At 43.6% G+C, this 19546-nt stretch overlaps 1 protein-coding gene across 1 annotated transcript in view; it reads left to right on the top strand.

The window, feature by feature from the left end:
• LOC137498348 (uncharacterized) overlaps window positions 1–19546 on the top strand; it is a 69373-nt gene that overhangs the window by 30157 nt on the left and 19670 nt on the right. Inside the window, exon 2 of the mRNA XM_068225790.1 lies at window positions 16183–16334. Coding sequence (XP_068081891.1) covers window positions 16200–16334 — 135 coding nt within the window. The 5' untranslated portion in view covers window positions 16183–16199. The remainder of the gene's footprint in view (window positions 1–16182; window positions 16335–19546) is intronic.

The raw sequence follows: 19546 nt of genomic DNA, 5'->3' as shown, positions 1-19546 counted from the left end.
GAGTGCGTTTTTCCGTTTGATCGAGTATTTTATATGATAGCATTGCTTTCAATCGCTACATTTCTACTGACGTTTTTGTAATGACCTATGTTGACTTCAGTTAGGAAAACCACAACGTCAGTCTTTCTGAGAATCCCGTAGCGAAGCGCGGGTACATCAGCTAGTAAGTTACAAGATTGTGAGAAACTGCAAAATGACCTCGATAATGGTGTGAGATGGACAGTAGGCAATGGTATGGTGATGAACGGGGTTAAAAGTCAACTTGTGAGTTTCTCAAATAGGAAGAATCCTCTCAGGTTTATTACTGCGTTGATGGGGTGAAAGTTCCTTTTGGGGATCATTGTACGTACCTGGGTGTTAATATAAGGAAAGATCTTCATTGGGGGAACCACATAAATATGATTGTAAATAAAGGGTACAAATGTATGCACGAGGTTATAACGGTATTCAGGGGTTGTAGTAAGGATGTAAAGGAGAGGGCATAGAAGTCACTGGTAAGACCCCAACTGGAGTATGGTTCCAGTGTCTGGGACCCTCACCAGGGTTACTTGATTCAAGAAGTGGAAAAAATCCAAAGAAAAGCAGCTCGATTTGTTCTGGGTGAATTCCGACAAAAGAGTAGCGTTACAAAAATGTTGCAAAGTTCAGGCTGGGAAGACAAGAGAGAAAGGAGACGAGCTGCTCGACTAAGTGGTATGTTCCGAGCTGTCAGCGGAGAGATGGCGTGGAATGACACCAGTAGACGAATATGTAGGAAATGTCACAATATGAAGATGAAGTTGGAATTCAAGTGGACAAATTGGGGCAAAGATTCGTTTATAGAAGGGGAGTTAGGGATTGGAATAAACCAAGGGAGATGTTCAATAAATTTCCAATTTCCGTGCAATCGTTTAAGAAAAGGCTAGGAAAACAACAGATAGGGAATATGCCACCTGGGCGACTGCCCTAAATGCAGATCAGTAGTGATTGATTGATTGATTTATTTATTTATTTATTTATTTATTTATTTATTTATTTATTTATTTATTTATTTATTTATTTATTTATTGATAACAGCCAAGCTCATGCGGAGGAGAAAAATGTTGTTGGTGAAATTACGCTTGAGGAAGTGGAAAGGATGGTAAATAAACTCTATTGTCATAAAGCAGCAGTAGTAGATGAAATTAGACTTGAAATTTCGAAGTTTAGTGGGAAGCAGGGAAGACAGGGAGTGTTGGTAAGGTACCTTCAGATTGGACAAAAGCGGTAATTGCACCTATCTATAAGCACGGGAACAGGAAGGATTGCAACAACTATCGAAGTATCTCATTGATTAGTATACCAGGCAAAGTATTCACCAGCATCTTGGAAGGGAGTCTGCGATCAGTATTTGAGAGGAAGGTGGATGAAAACCAGTGTGGTTTCAGACCACAGATGGGCTGTCAGAATCAGATTTTCAGTGTGCGCCAGGTAAATGAAAAATTCTACGAGAGGAATAGACAGTTGTGTTTATGTTTCTTAGATCAAGAGAAAGCATATGACAGGGTACCGAGGGTAAAGATGTTCGCCATTCTGGAGGACTATGGGATTAAGGGTAGATTAATGAAATCAATCAAAGGCATTTATGTTGACAATTGGGCTGCAGTGAGAATTGATGGCAGAATGAATTCTTGGTTCAGGGTACTTACAGGGGTTAGACAAGGCTGTAATTTTTTCCTTTGTTGTTCGTAATTTACGAAAGTGGCGGGGAGGGATTCAGGTAGGTGGAAATGTAGTAAGCAGTCTGGCCTATGCTGACGACTTGGTCTTAATGACAGATTGTGCCGAAAGCCTGCTGTCTAATATCTTGGAACTTGAAAATAGGTGCTATGAGTACGGTAGCCTTTCGAAGACAAAATTGATGTCAGTAGGTAAGAAATTCAATAGAATTGAATGCCAAATTGGTGATACAAAGCTGGAACACGTAGATAATTTCAAGTATTTGGGTTGTATGTTCTCCCAGGATGGTAATATAGGAAGTGAGATTGAATCAAGTTGTAGTAAAGCTAATGCAGTTAGTTCGCAGTTGCGACCAACAGTATTCTGTAAGAAGGAAGTCAGCTCCCGGACGAAACTATCTTTACATCAGTCTGTTTTCAGACCAACTTTGCTTTACGGGAGCAGGGTGGACTCAGGATATCTTATTCATATGTTGGAAGTAACAGACTTGGAAGTAGCGAGAATGATTGCTGGTACAATCAAGTGGGAACAATGGCAGGAGGGTACACGGAAAGAGGAGATAAAGGCTAATTTAGGAATGAACTCGATGGAGGATGAAGCTGTACGCATACACCGGCTTCGGTGGTGGGGTCATGTGAGTCGAATGTAGGATAGGTTACATAGGAGGATAAGGGACTCTGTTATGAAGGGTAAGAGAAGTAGAGGGAGACCAAGACGACGATATTTAAACTCAGTTTCTAAGGATTTAAAGATAAGATGTATAGAACTAAATGAGGCCACAGCACTAGTTGCAAATAGAGGATTGTGGCGACGTGTAGTAAATTCACAGAGACTTGCAGACTGAACGCTGAAAGGCATAACGATCTATAATGATAATATATGTAGTCTATGTATATTCAACTTTAAGTCTAATTTACACACAAATGTAAATTTGGAAGGGATATCCGCTGCACCCTATATTATTACACACAAATAATTTAACGACGCTAATCTTACGCACATAAAATAATGACCAGAAAATTTAATAATTTTGGTATTTCTACTTGCGATATTCACTGAGTGTGTTGCTATCTTATATGTAGGCCTACTGTGTAGTGAGGAAGTGCTTATATATAGATAATGGTTAGATCTGAATATAGATAGTTTATTTTCAATTAGTGGAAAAGTTATTAATTACGTAGGTGCAGTTCCTATCTGCTTATTCGTTTTTAGTGGGGTTAGGTAGGCCCAATCTGCTGAATAGGTCTACCAGTTTATCAGCTCTATGGACACGACCCGACTGGAATGATTTATGCTCTACCATTTATTATTTGTTGTTACCTAATATTCTATTATTATTATTATTATTCGTGGCAAAAGTTCAGTAGGCCTAACTGCAGCACTTTTTCAGCGCAGACATCTAGGTGCGATTGCACTGTCATCTGTTTCTTTCTCGCCGACTTCTCGCGATGATCGTGATCGTGCGGTGCACAAGGCTGCCAACTCTTGACCTTAAGAACTAGTCGTAGGCCTACATTTTTTTTTTTTTTTTTTTTTTTTTTTGCTAGTTGCTTTACGTCGCACCGACACAGACAGGTCTTATGGCGACGATGGGACAGGAGAGGGCTAGAAGTGGGAAGGAAACGGCCGTGGACTTAATTAAGGTACAGCCCCAGCATTTGCCTGGTGTGAAAATGGGAAACCACGGAAAACCATTTTCAGGGATGCGGACAGTGGGGTTCGAACCTACTATCTCCCGAATACTGGATACTGGCCACACTTAAGCGACTGCAGCTATCGAGCTCGGTACCTACATTGTTAGGTGCGGCGGCGCTAGTTTTCAACTTACGAGCTAGCGGATTGGCTTGGACTGTAACCGAGCAAAAGGGGGTCTGGGGGCGTAAGCGGCTGTTAGACAGACCTCTAGCATTCCGTACGGTGAGAACAGCGCACTCAAAAATCTGAAGTAATTTATCATGCCTGCTAGTGACAAAGATATTGGTCTGAACTGTACATTGTTTCATTACAGATTGCACTTAGTTGTGTTATTATTGTGCGCGGGTTGGTAACGGAATGCATTTTACGTCATTGCTGAGAATGACGTCATATCCGATTGTATCTCAGCCAATGGAAATGCTACAGCACGCTTGAGGAATGAATAATGGCGTGTGATAAATTATATTAGGTTATAAAAGTAAATGTACTTCTGGGGAATGACGGGTGAGTCCCTGGCTGTCGCAGTGAACACATCTATCCTCTACAAGGTAAGATATTCCACATAAGATTTGTAACATTTCAAATCCCTTATGATAGGCCTACTATAAAACTTATGCTGCACATACTGAATTTCTACCCTATTCACTCATTGATATTCTAAATCCTATGGTGACCTTTGGCGCCCATTTACCTGCATTTCCAGCAAATAATAATAATAATAATAATAATAATAATAATAATAATAATAATAATAATAATAATAATAATAATAATAATAATAATAATAATAATAATAATAATAATAATAATAATAATATAATTAATAATTAATAATATTAATAATATTATTATTAATATTATTATATTAGGGCCTATTATTATTATTATTATTATTATTATTATTATTATTATTATTATTATTATTGTTGTTGTCATTTATTTCTTTATTCACTCATTTTGAATTTATTTCATTGGAAGTCGCCAAGTGATATTTACACTCAATTATGGTCCAAAAATTACTATTTTCATAAATTAAATTTGATATTTTATTTATATTACAATTAGCATCCAACAATAGGGTGGATATTTTAAGTAGATTACAATATTGTTGCCCAACAGTGGAGCAGTAGTTAGTAGTCTATTACAGTGCATATTTTAACACGAGAGAAAGAAGAATGTCTTGTTAAAAGATATAGGCTACTCGTCAGATACAGTGAAAACATCACTATATTGGTGACGAAGGTTGTTGTGCTTGCTATATGCTGTATTGGGACGTTCATACTGGTTGAAATATAAAGCAGTTTTGATTTCTGCTTGTACATACTACACTCTAGCGGATGAAATTGAAGCGTTGCGTCACGCGGCCATTGACACACTCCCAGCCCTTAGAAACACACAAAAATCCCAAGCGAAACTGAGCCAAACAATCGTTTGTACAGTGTCATGTGCGGAGATGGTGTCCGTGCGATCTGGCTTACATAGGGCCTACTCAGACACGCGCCGCTGGAAGGAATGCCGATTTGCACTCTCGTTCAAATGAAGGCAAAGACGGTTGAGGCGCTGGTCCTCTGGCCCCTACTTGGCAGGTTCGATCCTGGCTCAGTCTGGTGGTATTTGAAGGTGCTCAAATACGTCAGCCTCGTGTCGGTAGATTTACTGGCACATAAAGAACTCACACGGGACTAAATTCCGACACCTCGGCGTGTCCGGAAACCGAAAAAGTAGTTTGTGGTTCGTAAAGCCAATAACATTATTATTAGGCTATTTATTGAAATTTAACTCTAATATAAATTGTTTTTGAAAGGAAAAGAATCTCATATTCATTCATCCTTTCTTTATTTATTACACTGGCCGTGCCATGGCACACCGGCACTACCTCACGAACCGCTCCAGCTCTGTACACTAGGAGACTCCTACTTTACGGAATAAGAGACCCCTCCAGAAGCTTTCGTTATAATGGCGAAATGTGTGCCATCCCTCAGGCCTCTACTATTGGTTATTCCAGTGGCGTGTGCTGGGATTAAGACATGGGCTATCACTAGACTTAGGTTACCTCTTTTCGATGGTTGGTTCAGTGAACGTCAAGCATTCAGCGTTTTGAGCTGCAGCCAGTAGTCAACGGAGAAGCCTGCTGTGTTGTCAAGATTGCTTTACAGGCTACTGCCTCGGCCTCTGCTCCTGCCAATGCTCAACCCCTGATCAGTGGAGATGGTAGCCTGAGGTTTAGCAAATGAAAGTCCGGCTTTGTGGCTAAATTGATAGAACGTTTGTCTTTGGTACGATGGCCCCGGTTCAGTTTCCAGAACCAACCCCCTCATTGGAATACTGTTAATTCCCCTGGCTTGGGGGCTGGGTGTTTATGATGCCTTCGCCATTCATTTTATCCCCCTTAGGTCAACACCAAGCCTATATAGATGCCATGCCCCATTATTATTATTATTATTATTATTATTATTATTATTATTATTATTATTATTATTATTATTATTATTATTATTATTATTATTATTATTATTATTTTACAGCGGTCGTACCCATCGTTCACTGGTTAATTAGCTTCCTCGGGAGATCAGTGGTGGTGTCCGACCCATGATCACGGGTTCGATTCCAAACAACACAAGAAAACATTAAACCTGAAAGATGGCATTTCATTTTAGCAAATTTACCAATGAAAATAAGACTATATTGCTCCTCTAACAGCAGCCCTGCAGTCTCTTTCTACAAGGATGCAGAAGTAAACGGGAGTGAGGAATACACACACTCTCTTATCTATATCATTAAGTCAGAAGTATGAGGTGAGGAAGTATATACGATGAGTAACGCATGGTTGATAGCAGTGGCGATCTGACGGACCGAAGCCTAGGGCACTATTATCCTCCGTCGGTCCTCGCTCCTATCCGATATCCAGCAGCAAGCCGCGTGTGGCGAGTCAAGGGGAGAGGGGCGAGTGTCTGAGCTGCAATATCAGTCTCCGATGTCTAGCTTTTAGAAATATGTGCGACGTTTTTTCTCACTGCTGTCAAGTTTTGTAGATGGAACAATGTTTCAGATGCTTACATTATAATGTGCTTTAGACTTCCATCATTCTCAATTGAGATTTGGGCTTCACTGATGGCCTTGGTAGCCCTCAGTAGCCTATCCACCACTGGGTTATTCGAACTGAAAGATCTGTTAAAATTTGTCTGCAAGTTAACTTTTAAAGGTTACAGACAACAATGAGCCTTTAAGTGGATACTTTGATTATTATTATTATTATTATTATTATTATTATTATTATTATTATTATTATTATTATTATTATTATCACCGACTGGAGTGGCCGCGCATTTTAACGCACTACGGCTATGGAGCTAAGCTCTGCTTTCGGAGGACGAGTGGTTTCGAACCCCACCGTCAGCTGTCCTGAGAATGGTTTTCTCTGGTTTCACATTTTCACATCCAGGCAAATGCTGGGATAGTTCCCATTCATAGGCCAAAGCCGATTCATTCCACCTACTTGCCCAATTTCACTCGCAATCACTCATTTCATCTTCATTAGCTCCTGAACTGAGGTTGGCCTCAGGAAGGGCATCCGACCATAAAAACCTGCCATATAATTTCATCTCACCTCATCCCCGACCCCAGATAAGGAAACGTGACAAATGAGGTGATAAAGGCTAAGTACACACTATGGATGAAGCTTCGGTGATGGGGCCATGTGAGGCGGAGAATAGGTCACCTAAGAGAACAATGAACTGGGCCGTGGAGGGCAAGGGAATTAGACGACTATTTTTAGACTCAGCATTTAATGATTTAACAAGAGGTGTGGAACTAAACGATGTCACACAGCTAGATGGAAATAAAGAATTGTGGAGGCGCTTAGTTAATTCGCAGGGGCTCACAGGATGAACGCTGAATGGCATAACAGTAAATTTTGTATTGGAAATATGTAGACCTATGTATTTTATTTTGCCAGAAAATGTTATGAACTTCGAGAATGGATGAAGAACGCAACTTTCTAAAAATTTATTTTCGAAATATTTTTGACACCTGCTTGGTAAGTTATCCATTATTCGATCTCATGAGGGATGCTCTTCTCCTTCAAATTGCTCCAGATTATGTTTATTTTCATTATGAAATTTGTCTGTTGAAGCTCTCCTGTGTAAGAAGAACCCCGCCAGGGAGCAAGAAAAAGGGGCTGTAGGCTACTAATAACCCTAGCCTGCAACATTTCACAGAAAGCTTTCAGGGAACGCAATGTAGGCCTTCTTGAATTCAGTCTTGTTGAGGAATGCTAAATTAACCCTCGTGGTGAGTTGAGACCCTGAAAAATCCTTTATGTACAGACTATCTCGCAGCGTAAATCGTTCAAAGGCCCTATTTATGGAGTACATGGCCTTACTGACTGGCGTACGAACTGTAGCCTATTTACGATACGCAGGCCTAGTGGAGGTTATACATAGTCGAATCACATTTATGGCCGCTTGCTAAAATACAGAGTAGGCCCTAACGGCTGTGTGCAGAACGGAAATCAGCTAAATGGGCCAGGAGTGATCCAGAAAAGTGTTGGTAGGATGTCACATGTATCTGGAAGCCATGCTGCCTGAAATGCATCGCACAGTTGTTGGAGGGTGCCTGGCGGTGGATCTATAGAGCGAACACGAAGGTCGAGGTATTCGCACAGATCTCAGCAGGGTTCAATTCCAGGGACTTATGGAGCCAGGAAAGTAGCCCCACGTGGATATCTTGGTCGTGATTTTCCATCAAGTGTCTTGTAACATGCTGCATTGCCTTACAGGAAGTGACCAACCTTCCTAGGGAAGACAGTGAGTATGTATTAGCGTATAAGGGTGAATATGATCTACACGTCGTCGTTGTCGAAAAGTTTTCATTCCCCACCCTGAAGGGGTGGGGCGGGCCACCTAGAGGGTAACGCTCTCTCTCCGGCCAGGAGAGATGACGGGGATAATGAGGTGCGAAGGAAGAGGAAGATGGGTAAAGAGATGTGAATACAGAAAATGTGAAGGTGAATCGACCTCTTGGCTAAGTGGTGTGAATGGTACAGTGCTTTATTGAGGTTTACAATACATGATTACATAAAACAGTGATATTAAGCTTAGAGGGTTTAAACCAGGTGAAAGGGAAAAAGGTGAACGGCTAGGGTATGATAAAAGGAGGAGAGGTGAACCACGGCACTGAGGAGAAGGCAAATGAGGTCAACGGAAGGTGGTGGTGAGAAGTAACTAGGGAGAGGTGGGGGTGGATAAGGGGGAAATGAAGAACGAGGTGTTGAGGGAGGTGGGGCAGGCCGGGGACGGCTACGATGTGTCGGGGGGACTTGGTGAATTGCGGGGAGGTGAGCGAGAAGGTTCTATCCTATGGTGTCAGCCATTCAGATGAATTCCAGTTGCGATGAGGCGTTCGGTGTCTTCAAGCGTGGGGAGGTGAATCCTGATGAGATAGGTGGGACCATCCTCGTTGTATATCCGGAAGGCGCGGCGCACTGGGAGCCCTGCCCGGCGGAGGTCCTAGACGATGGTAGCTGGTGGTATGCCGGGGTCCACGCCGCAGACTACGCAGCTATAGGTGGAAGTGCAGTAGTGACGAGGGACTGGGAGGAGGAGGTGTGAGCTAAAGCGGTGACGGTGGTGGTAGTAGTAGTAGTAATCGTGATCGTAGTAATGGAGGTGCAGGACACAGGTTTCGGGGGTGAGGGGTATGGAGGGGATGTGGTCATGGCGGGGGGAGCAGTGGTGGTAGGCAAAGGTGGGTGGCTGTCCATACGCTGGGCGAGAATATGCTCTGGCGTTGGTTCGACGATGTAGGTGTGATGACGGATGCGGGCGCCAGTCTTGAGAAGGGTAGAGACGTCAGCGGGTTCGTGACAGTAGAGCAGGACCTCATCAGCCGGTTGGACCCCGCTGTGGATTCGAAGAGCACAATAGACGCCGGTCCGACGAAGGGCGGTGAGGATGGTGTCTTCTGACAGGTAGAGAGGGACGAAACGTACGACGCATGTGAAGAGCATGATGTGAAGGCCGACCTCCTACGTGGTGCCAGCCAATTTGCTTTGTTCGCTCGGCTAGGTGATAAATTAAAGGTGAGCAGTCACCCGGCCAAAAAATAATAATGCATCGCGTCAGGAACAGAAGTGCAGCAACGGAGGCGACGAAAAAAGCCGATCTACACAGACGGATTCATAACCATATCGAACGATATTGCCTTCCACATGGAGGAGTAGTCCCAAAGAATGCCACGAAAACATTCCCCAGACACATAAAACTGCTGCCACCGGCTTCTGTTCATCCAGCATTGGTTCCAGGGCATTTGCTCTCCGTCGTTTCTCGTCTGAGATGCCAACGTCTTTCCGTTTGGTGAAGCAGAAAATGGTTGGTACTCGTCGGGGAAGGTAACTTTTCGCCAAACAATGGAGATAAAATTCCGATACTGTAGTGCAAATTGAAACATTTTCTGCCGATTCACTTACGTTAGCATAGGTGCAGTGGCCATCTGTTTGTTACTGAGCCGCATACGCAGCAAGGTTAGTTGAATTGTTCTTTTTTTGCTATTTGCTTTACGTCGCACCGACACAGATAAGTCTTACGGCGACGATGGGATAGGAAAGGCCTAGGAATGGGGATGAAGCGGCTGTGGCCTTAATTAAGGTACAGCCCCAGCATTTGCCTGGTGTGAAAATGGGAAGCCACGGAAAACCATCTTCAGGGCTGCAGACAGTGGGGTTCGAACCCACTATCTCCCGATTACTGGATACTGGCCGCACTTAAGCGACTGCAGCTATCGAGCTATGAACTGTTCTTTTGTAGGTCAGAGAAATGGCCCCCTTTACTCATGGCAGCAACAAGTGTTAGGCCTATGTGTGCAGATGACCTATCACACATCTTACACACGGTGGATCTAAGTTATACCCAGCAAGCCATACTCACGACACATGACCAACTTCGTGGGCAACGCACTGCCGACGTCGAAAGTAGGAGGTAATTATGGTACTGTGACTAGTCCGAGGGATCCCACTTCTACCGCCTCAAGAGCAGTGTCCTGGAGTGTGAGACTTTGGGTCCTGGGGATACAACTAGGGTGGTCTACTAGCACCTTGCCCAGGCGGCCTCACCTGCTATGCTGAACAGGGGCCGTGTAGGAGGATGGGAAAAAACCGGAAGGGATAGACAAGGTAGAAGGAAGTACGCGGCCGTGGCCGTAAGTTAGGTACCATCCCGGTATTTGCCTCGAGGAGAAGTGGGAAACCACGAAAAACCACTTCGAGGATGGCTGAGGTTGGAATCGAATCCCCCTCTACTCAGTTGACCTCCCGAGGCTGAGTGGACCCCGTTTCACCCCTCGTACCACTCTTCAAATTTCGTGGCAGAGCCGGGAATCGAACCCGGGTCTCCGGGGGTGGCAGCTAATCACACAGATGCGGACTGGGCATATCATATCCATTACATTTCGACGTACAACGGCGCTTCATGGAGGAATGTTTGTGTTTGAAATTGACATAGATTGTGTTGGAAGCGTGTTATACCAGAGGAAGACAGTTTCAGGCGGAGTGACGTATCAGAACAAAGAGCAAGTCTGTCAGTTCATGTGACGTAAGACGAGAGCTGAGTTATATAATGTTGCCTAGACAACGGAACTGGAGAAGTCAGTCAGCTGCAGCGCTTCTCGGTAACAATAACATGCCAAATAAAAGTAAAACGGAGCTGCCAGTTTTTCTGTCAGTATGGGAAAATCTTTTCCTACTTTTCCAGTGTGCTGGCCCCGCGAATTAGGGATAGCATTCCTGCCTCTTACCCAGAGATCCCGAGTATGATTCCCGGCCAGGTCAAGAATTTTTACCTGGATCTGAGGGCTGGATCGAGGTCCGCTTTATCTACGTCAGGGCCTCTCAGGGTGCATGCGCGTGGTGCATGCACTGTGCACGGTGCAAAAGACTACTTGGCTTGGTTGACCAGAGTGCAGACCCCCACTCCTCGATTTGGAGCAATAGCGCTGTCTCTCTCTTTCCCCACGCCTGTCTCGCTCGCTCCGCCTGTCTCCCTCTCCCCCACTTGCGCCGTAGCGCTCCAAATCCTGGCTGAGTTGAGCCGAGTATAGCCGAGTAGAGCCGAGCATAGCCGAGTAGCCCAGAGACGAAGCGTTGATCCGAGCCATACCGAGCGGCACCGATGCACAGTGCACGGAGCTCTTGCGCCTCGCTCTGCACGCGTGAGATTTTGGGCGTTTGAGAGGCCCTGGTCTACGTGATTACAATTGAGGAGCTATCTTACGGTGAGATGGTGGCCCCTGTCTAGAAAACCAAGAATAACGGCGGAGGGAGTTTGTCGTGCTGAACACACGACACCTAATAATATGCGGGCCTTCGGGCTGAGCAGCGGTCGCTTGGTAGGCCAAGGCTCTACGGGGATGTTGCGCCATGGGGTTTGGTTTATTCAATTTGTATTTGTACAATGTGGTGAAGGTGCAAAGTATGTAACAAAGAAGTACGGGATAAAAGAAATGTAATTTACAACGTCAATATTCTGTGTGCCACGCAAAAGAATATGAGAAATACCAAGGTGACGAACGTGACGCAGTATTATAGGATTATAGGATTTATAACATAAGTTATCTGTTTCTTGTCTCTCCTACATCGTTGCACCCCGAATGCCTCACACTATTTCCTCTTCCCCTCGGCTGGGAGAAAGCAGTGCAGAGCGCAGTGACGTCATACAGCTGAACTCGTCTTCACTAGAGCCTGTACAACGATTGACACCGATATGTTACAGCGGAGTGAGCTGACGTCTCACCAGCGCTTCCGCTGCTGTCATACCATACGTTCTCTCAAAAGAAGGAACATTTTAAGCAGATCCAAGACCAGCGCTGGTCGTCAGATTGCTTATGCACTCACATATAGGCTACACAGAGCTAGTGTTCGAAGATTTTCGTACGCCTACCTAAATACAAGAACAGAATACAGTATAAGTAATTTAGAGTATGAACTTTTCCTTTCTCATGAAACCATAAAGAGAATGCCGCTGTTGCAAGGAGTGCAGAAGAAAATACTCTAATTAGCACAATGGATTAATAAAAAGATTCTCCGTTTAGACTTGAGCAGTGCTTCCTGAACATTTCGTCCGTTATGTTCCGTTCATGAAAAGTTAATTCATTGTACTATGAGATGGAGGCTGGTGGTAGATTCATACTGAACCCTTGAACTAAACGTTCCATCGTTGGTCGTCTGCCTCGGCTGCTTCAGTAGAGCAATATCGTACTCTTGGATCTTGGGGTCGTTGCGAGTTTTTTTCTACCACTTCATCGACCAAACAGTAGGGTTCAGAGGAGAGCATAACTACTTCAAATGAGGGGCAAAAATGTGCTTACTAAAATATTTATTCATTGTAAATCACGGTAATTTATTTATTAAATAGGCAAGAAGTCCGCCTCTGTGGTGTAGTGGTTAGCGTGATTAGCTGCCACCCCAGGAGGCCCGGGTTCGATTTCCGGCTCTGCCACGAAATTTGAAAAGTGGTATGAGGGCTGGAACGGGGTCCACTCAGCCTCGGGAGGTCAACTGAGTAGAGGTGGGTTCGATTCCCACCTCAGCCATCCTCGAAGTGGTTTTCCGTGGTTTCCCACTTCTCCTCCAGGCGAATGCCGGGATGGTACCTAACATAAGGCCACGGCCGCTTCCTTCCCTCTTCCTTGCCTATCCTTTCCAATCTTCCCATCCCTCCACAAGGCCCCTGTTCAGCATAGCAGGTGAGGCCGCCTGGGCGAGGTACTGGTCATTCTCCCCAGCTGTATCCCCGACCAAGAGTCTGAAGCTCCAGGACACTGCCCTTGCGGCGGTAGAGGTGGGATCCCTCGCTGTGTCCGAGGGAAAAGCCGACCCTGGAGGGTAAACAGATGATGATGATGAAATAGGCAAGAAACGTCGCTTAAAACTTTCACATGTCTTAACGCAGTAACAATGCAAAACGTGAGTGGTAAAGTTTTATTGAAATTGCTTATTATTGACTTCCAAAGAATGGAAACGTAGTTAAAATTCGTGGACGGAAAAAACCAGAAAACGAGAATAAAACCTGAAAATCGGGCACCTTTGATCCAAACGATAACGGAGAGTTAATCCACACGATCTGTGGAAAATCTGACCTTCAACAACTAGAATTCTAGATTTACATTTAATTAAGGTTATCCACCAGTCGACTATCCTATCGAATATTGAAACACCCCCCGAATGGATCCTTAATCGAACCAAATCGACTGTCAGTTGCTTTGAATAGTTTGAGAAATATTACTTGAAAGCATGTTGTTCATTACAAGTTAACAGCAATTGTCACAATCAAAAATAAAATTCCACCATGTATTGTCATCTCATGACACCCTTAATTTACAGAGGAAGCCGATGCTGAAACATGCGTCACCCCAAACAGATGTTCGGAAGGAACCAACAACACTTTTTCCTATGAGATCTTACGTTACATCGTTCTGAAGGAACGAAACTGTGAAATGCAGGAAAACATTAATTCATTATGCATTTAAAAGAAATGCCAAACACTGAAGTTAAAGAAAAGTGACGAATCACTTGAAAATGTTCTTACTAAACCAACTTTCAGGGTATGAAACAATTACGTCATTAAATTCGTTAAATACTAGTCCACAATAGAAAACAAACAAAAGGAAATTATTCAAATTTTCTATAACTACAACTACAATTACAAATCTGTCTACCTACACTTGTCCCATTAAACCAAACTACAAGTGATCGGTAGCAACGTCTCACATAAATACTATTTTTTGCTATTTGCTTTACGTCGCACCGACACAGATAGGTCTTATGGTGACGATGGGACAGGAAAGGGCTAGGAGTGGGAAGGAAGCGGCCAGCCCCAGCATTTGCCTGGTAATAATTTCGTGTGGCTATTTCTAGCCGGGTGCAGCCCTTGTAAGGCAGACCCTCCGGTGAGGGTGGGCGGCATCTGCCATGTGTAGGTAACTGCGTGTTATTGTGGTGGAGGATAGTGTTATGTGTGGTGTGTGAGTTGCAGGAATGTTGGGGACAGCACAAACACCCAGCCCCCGAGCCATTGGAATTAACCAATGTAGGTTAAAATCCCCGACCCGGCTGGGAATCGAACCCGGGACCCTCTGAACCGAAGGCCAGTACGCTGACCATTCAGCCAACGAGTCGGACATTTGCCTGGTGTGAAAATGGGAAACCACGGAAAACCATTTTCAGGGCTGCCGACAGTGGGGTTCGAACCTACTATCTCCCGAATACTGGATACTGGCCGCACTTAAGCGACTGCAGCTATCGAGCTCGGTACTCACATAAATAATGTGAATAACAAAACAATAAAATAAAATATGTTAACAGATGACGAATCGAAACCGCATTCATAGTGACAATCCTACAAAAATCAACTAAGTGTCAACACACGGCATTATCATAATATATCGGACACCCGAACAATAAATCTTAAAGTAAAGACAAGCAAATATGAATCTGCTTTCTCCTTATGCAGAAGTTCAGGAACCCTACAATTATTTAACTTATGATTTTCTTCCCCGACCGGGATGGATATCGTGCATACAATGTTATCAATATCTAATTTGTCTCCGTTCACTACTTACCACTTGCTAATATATTCCTCCCTCAAGCCAACTGGCTTTAGACATTGTACAAGTCTATTTCGCCCATTTTAAGCCTTCTTCTTAATGTCGCCTGACGCAGATTCACACTCTAGGACCATTGAATGATGACTGACGCTCTTGGTTGAGGAGGGAGTATTTATGCATTTTCTAGGGACGCTGTGCTTGGCGTTTTCTATTGTTGTGTAATTATTCCAATTGATGACCACTGGACCGATTTCTTCGAGACTCATTCCAGAGATTCCACCTATTTTTCCGTCCGCCTCCGTAGCGTAACGGTTAGTGTTATTAGTTGCCGTCCTTGGGGGGCTGGTTCGATTCCCGGTACTGCCAGAAATTTAAGAATGGCAGGAGGGCTGGTATGTGGTTGAAATGGTACACGCAGCTCACCTCCAATGGGGGTGTACCCGAAAAGAGCTGTGCCATCTCGGGATGAGGACACGAGTTTACTACCTATTTTTCCAGCCATGATGGTGTTGTTTGCTAATTGTTGCTGTTTCTTTAACGGGCGTAATTAATTGATTTCGTGCAGGAGTGTTCACACGCATTTTGACACGTGTACTCCACTCTGCCAGTATGAATGCCAACTTTTCTCCTAGCCTAATTAAAAAAATCCACCCTGTGGACTTTAGCTTCATTAGATATTTCCCAAGATTCTTAATTACTTATTTCTTCGTTAATGACGGTGCCGAAATCTCTCACAATGAGGGTTATTTTCCAGAATTTCATTATGAATTACCGGAGGTCTTCCGAAATGTTCCGACCCCGTTCGATGTTTGTTGGGCCGCTTCCCGCTGTGGGTTGTCACGCCACGGAACGCGAGATAAGCTTGCAGTAAGGTATGGATGCACACCATCTTGCAGTTGAAATTTCAGCAAGTCAGAATTGAGTTCAATACCCAGAGATTTCTCTTGAAATAACCTGACCTGTCATATGTATTATGGTAGAGAATGTTCACCCTGTTCAATGAAATACTTAACCCATATTTGCACTCCACATCTCGCGTGCAACGACAATTCAGCCTAGGAGGTGTCAACTTCACACTGTAACTCGCGAAGATTTTTTTCCTGAGGTGTGTTCTAAAACACAGAAGTTGAACAAGACGGGAGTTTTACTTTTATGATTTTTGAAATAACAATGATGTAAATATTTCTTTTCTAGATTTGTGACGAGGTAATATGGCAGAGAAGAGGTATCCCACTTCCATTGATGGTGTTACAGCAAAGGCCATATACAGAAAATCTCACCTCGGCGATGCCGTTGGTAATCGACCTCTAACCACGAAGACATGGGTTCGTGAGTTTCCCTTAAGTGTAAGTAGATTATTGACTGAGGCTGAGATGTTCACTGAGAATTTCTTACTGTTTCTGGGCTCGGGTTTATTCGAAGCATTCTTCCAGTGAACTAAAGTCAGTCAGCTGGAAACACGGCCTGAAATCTTGGGGGGGGGGGGGGGGAATAATTTATAGCAGCTACTTGATCTAATAAATGGCAGTAGTGTTAAATCCAGTTTTAGGAACAAAATAGGTTCCCTAAATCGGTTTGCCGCGCTCAACATTAAGCCATACGAAGGAGTAAACCGCACTAATGGCTTCAGAGCTTGAAGCATACTTGTTGACAAACACGAGTACCTACCTGCATAGGGAATGAGACAGGAGTTCCGCAGCGCGATCTAAATTTTACGTTATAGTTTCCCGCCTTGCTAGCCCAGGTTAGACTCCTGGGAAACCATGAAAAACCATTTTCAGAGCTGCCGACAGTGTGATTCGAACCCACTACCTCTCAAATGTAAGCTGACAGCTAATAGCCTCAAACTGCGCCGCCACTCACTCAGTAATCGTGACTATGTCCCTGTGACTACCATCAGTAAGATCTGGGTCTAGATGCCTGATCAGTGGCTCCTGGCCTGGCTGCGGGCATCACTAAATCACCAATATCCAGGTTTGGATAAGACACAATCTTTGCTTCTTGGCACTTTGCATTTCTCACGTAGGCCTAATAAGATGCATATAGTACATTTACTGTATCTTGCCCCAATATAAAAAAACAGGCTATCCGGGGAGTGGGAAAAAGTAGTTCGGGATTTTCTAAAAATGTGTGAATCTGAGTCATCATTCGAAGAATTCTCTCCTGCACCAGTTGTGTTCTAATCCTTTACATCCTCTGTACTTTCAGTGGCCCAAGCAACACCAACTACAACACTCACAAAAGAAGTATCAATATCGTCATATCGAAACCGACAATGAAATTTCGCTGAGAGGATGAGGGAACCATAAGAAACCAATGTACAATAATTTAGCTGCCATTTCGAGCAGTAAAATCCTGAAATCGACATGAAAATGTCTGATAAGATTGCACGCTTTAGCGTATGGCTGGACGTGGGCAGCCCTGGTGACCAGCTGAGGCGAGCGCGTTACCTTGTGGTTTCTGTGCCAGGCAGTTAACACATGTTCCTTTGAGAGAGAAGCCATGAATCTGGCTAATTGTATACAGTATGCATTACGTTATTTGCGTAAAACAGGTTTCTCTTCTTCCCGTGAAATAACTTCGGAAGAAAGGGAGGTGGTCGACATGTGATCGAACTAATTGAAAATCATCCCATGGACGCCAGCATTGTCTCGGAGTCGTGTCTGGAGAGAAATAGTGATAGTGAAATTGACAGTCGAAGCAGCAACACCTCATCTGATCATCTGAAGGAGAAGACAGCACTCCAGCACTCCATTGTCACGTACGAGAGGTGCTACGGATCCTAGTTTGAGCTTCGAGTCTGATTCCAGTAAATCCAGTGAAGCGAAACCGCAATGACCTGACATATCTACCAGCTCAGGCTATGCTTCCGGTCCACAGAAGAAAGTGAAACACACTGTAGACCTTGCCTATAAGAGGAAAGCTATACATTTATGGTTAAATAAGTGGGGGGGCGGGATGACTTTCATTAACCACTGTTCGCAAACTTTGTATGGTGACGTCGCTACGACAACTGTACGTGTGAAAGAACCAATTAGAATCTACGAAAATAAATCCCATACAACCCAGGAAATTGATGAAAAAAATATTTTCTCGCTTTGCAGAAACAAGGAGGTTGCGATGAAGACGTGCGACTGTGGTAATTGGACATTTCAAGCGAGATTTCAATAAGACAAGGTAAATTCAACGCATGTTCTGGTCGGTTGAGTTGATTCAAGAAAATGTACCGAATGAAAATGAGAAAAATCACGAAATTTGGATTGCACGTATATCTGCATGAAGAAGACGAAAAATGATATCAAGTCTTAAAAAAAATTGTAAAAGGAGCTACAGAGAAATTTTCAAATTACAGATCAGAGTGGTTTCGTCCACGAACTGAAAGCAAAATGGACTCTATCGTTTCTTGGTGAGAAATATTCAGAAGCAGTTGCTGAAACAATACATCCATTCGTACACATTTATGTTTACTGATCGTATGGCCGGTATTCTTTTGAGATAATTATTCATTGTACCATAGGAGGCAACTGGAACCATTGGCCCGAGAGTTTTCAAAGATATGTTTAATGCCGATAATATAATTGTAACAGCCACAACATCAGTGAAAATGGGAAAAAAGAATTAAAGTATTGGTTTAAAGAAGCGTTTTCCCCATTCACGGAAGCCAAGGATTTGCTAATGTTAGATTCCTGAACTACTTATAGTGATAAATGCTGTCTTGAATACATTCCTCCTGGCAAAGGTACAGAGATTCTCTAGATTCCTCCCAGAACTACCGCCCTTGGATAAGTTTTGCGACGTTTAACAGACATCATGTCGGCTTGTGAAGACTTCCGGTTTGATGTTTATCAGAGACACAGCATATTGAAAATGCAATCCTTCATTCATTTCCAATGTTCCTCCCCACGATTCAAGGACATGATTAAAAATTCATGGTTCGCAATCAACTACACAACTTAGAAACTAATCGAGTTCCAAGTGCCTGCAAAATATTGCCTTCAAACAGGTAAGGAAAACTGTTAAGAACAATGTGGCCTTAAAGAGCACATTCGCTGTGCGTGGTGCCAAAAATATCGTGTTTTTATCACGCGATTAACACTCCTCATTTTATGTTTCACATTCGTTCCGTAACGTTAAAGTGACATTTGGATTGCGGTAACCTGCCAGTTCGTTCTATCTCGATCCAGCGCAACTACAACTCCACTCTTCTGTGCGCCTCGCCCCCAAGATGCAAGGGTTGTCCAGTAGCTGCGTTGTCACACGGATCTTGAATCAGGATTTCGACACCTTCCAGTTCGAAATGGCAGGCAAAGTTTCGTACATAGCTATTTTATGGTCACCTCGTCCTCTCAGCGAAATTGCATCACCGGTTTCGATATGACCTTATCGATAGCTCCCTTGTCAGGTGTTAAGGCAGGTTTCGATCTGCAGCTACATGGCCGTGTGCATGGGCCATGGATAGGTTCAATATGATCATGGATATGAGTTTAAAGTATTAAGATACCATTATTTCGAGTCTGCCTGTATTAATGTTGAAGGCGTATTTGAGTTGCTACTTGCC

Source organism: Anabrus simplex, chromosome 2 (genome assembly GCF_040414725.1).
Source record: "Anabrus simplex isolate iqAnaSimp1 chromosome 2, ASM4041472v1, whole genome shotgun sequence".
NCBI lineage: Eukaryota > Metazoa > Arthropoda > Insecta > Orthoptera > Tettigoniidae > Anabrus > Anabrus simplex.
Note: the sequence above shows the minus strand (reverse complement) of the source record. Positions and strands in the feature narration are given on the sequence as shown.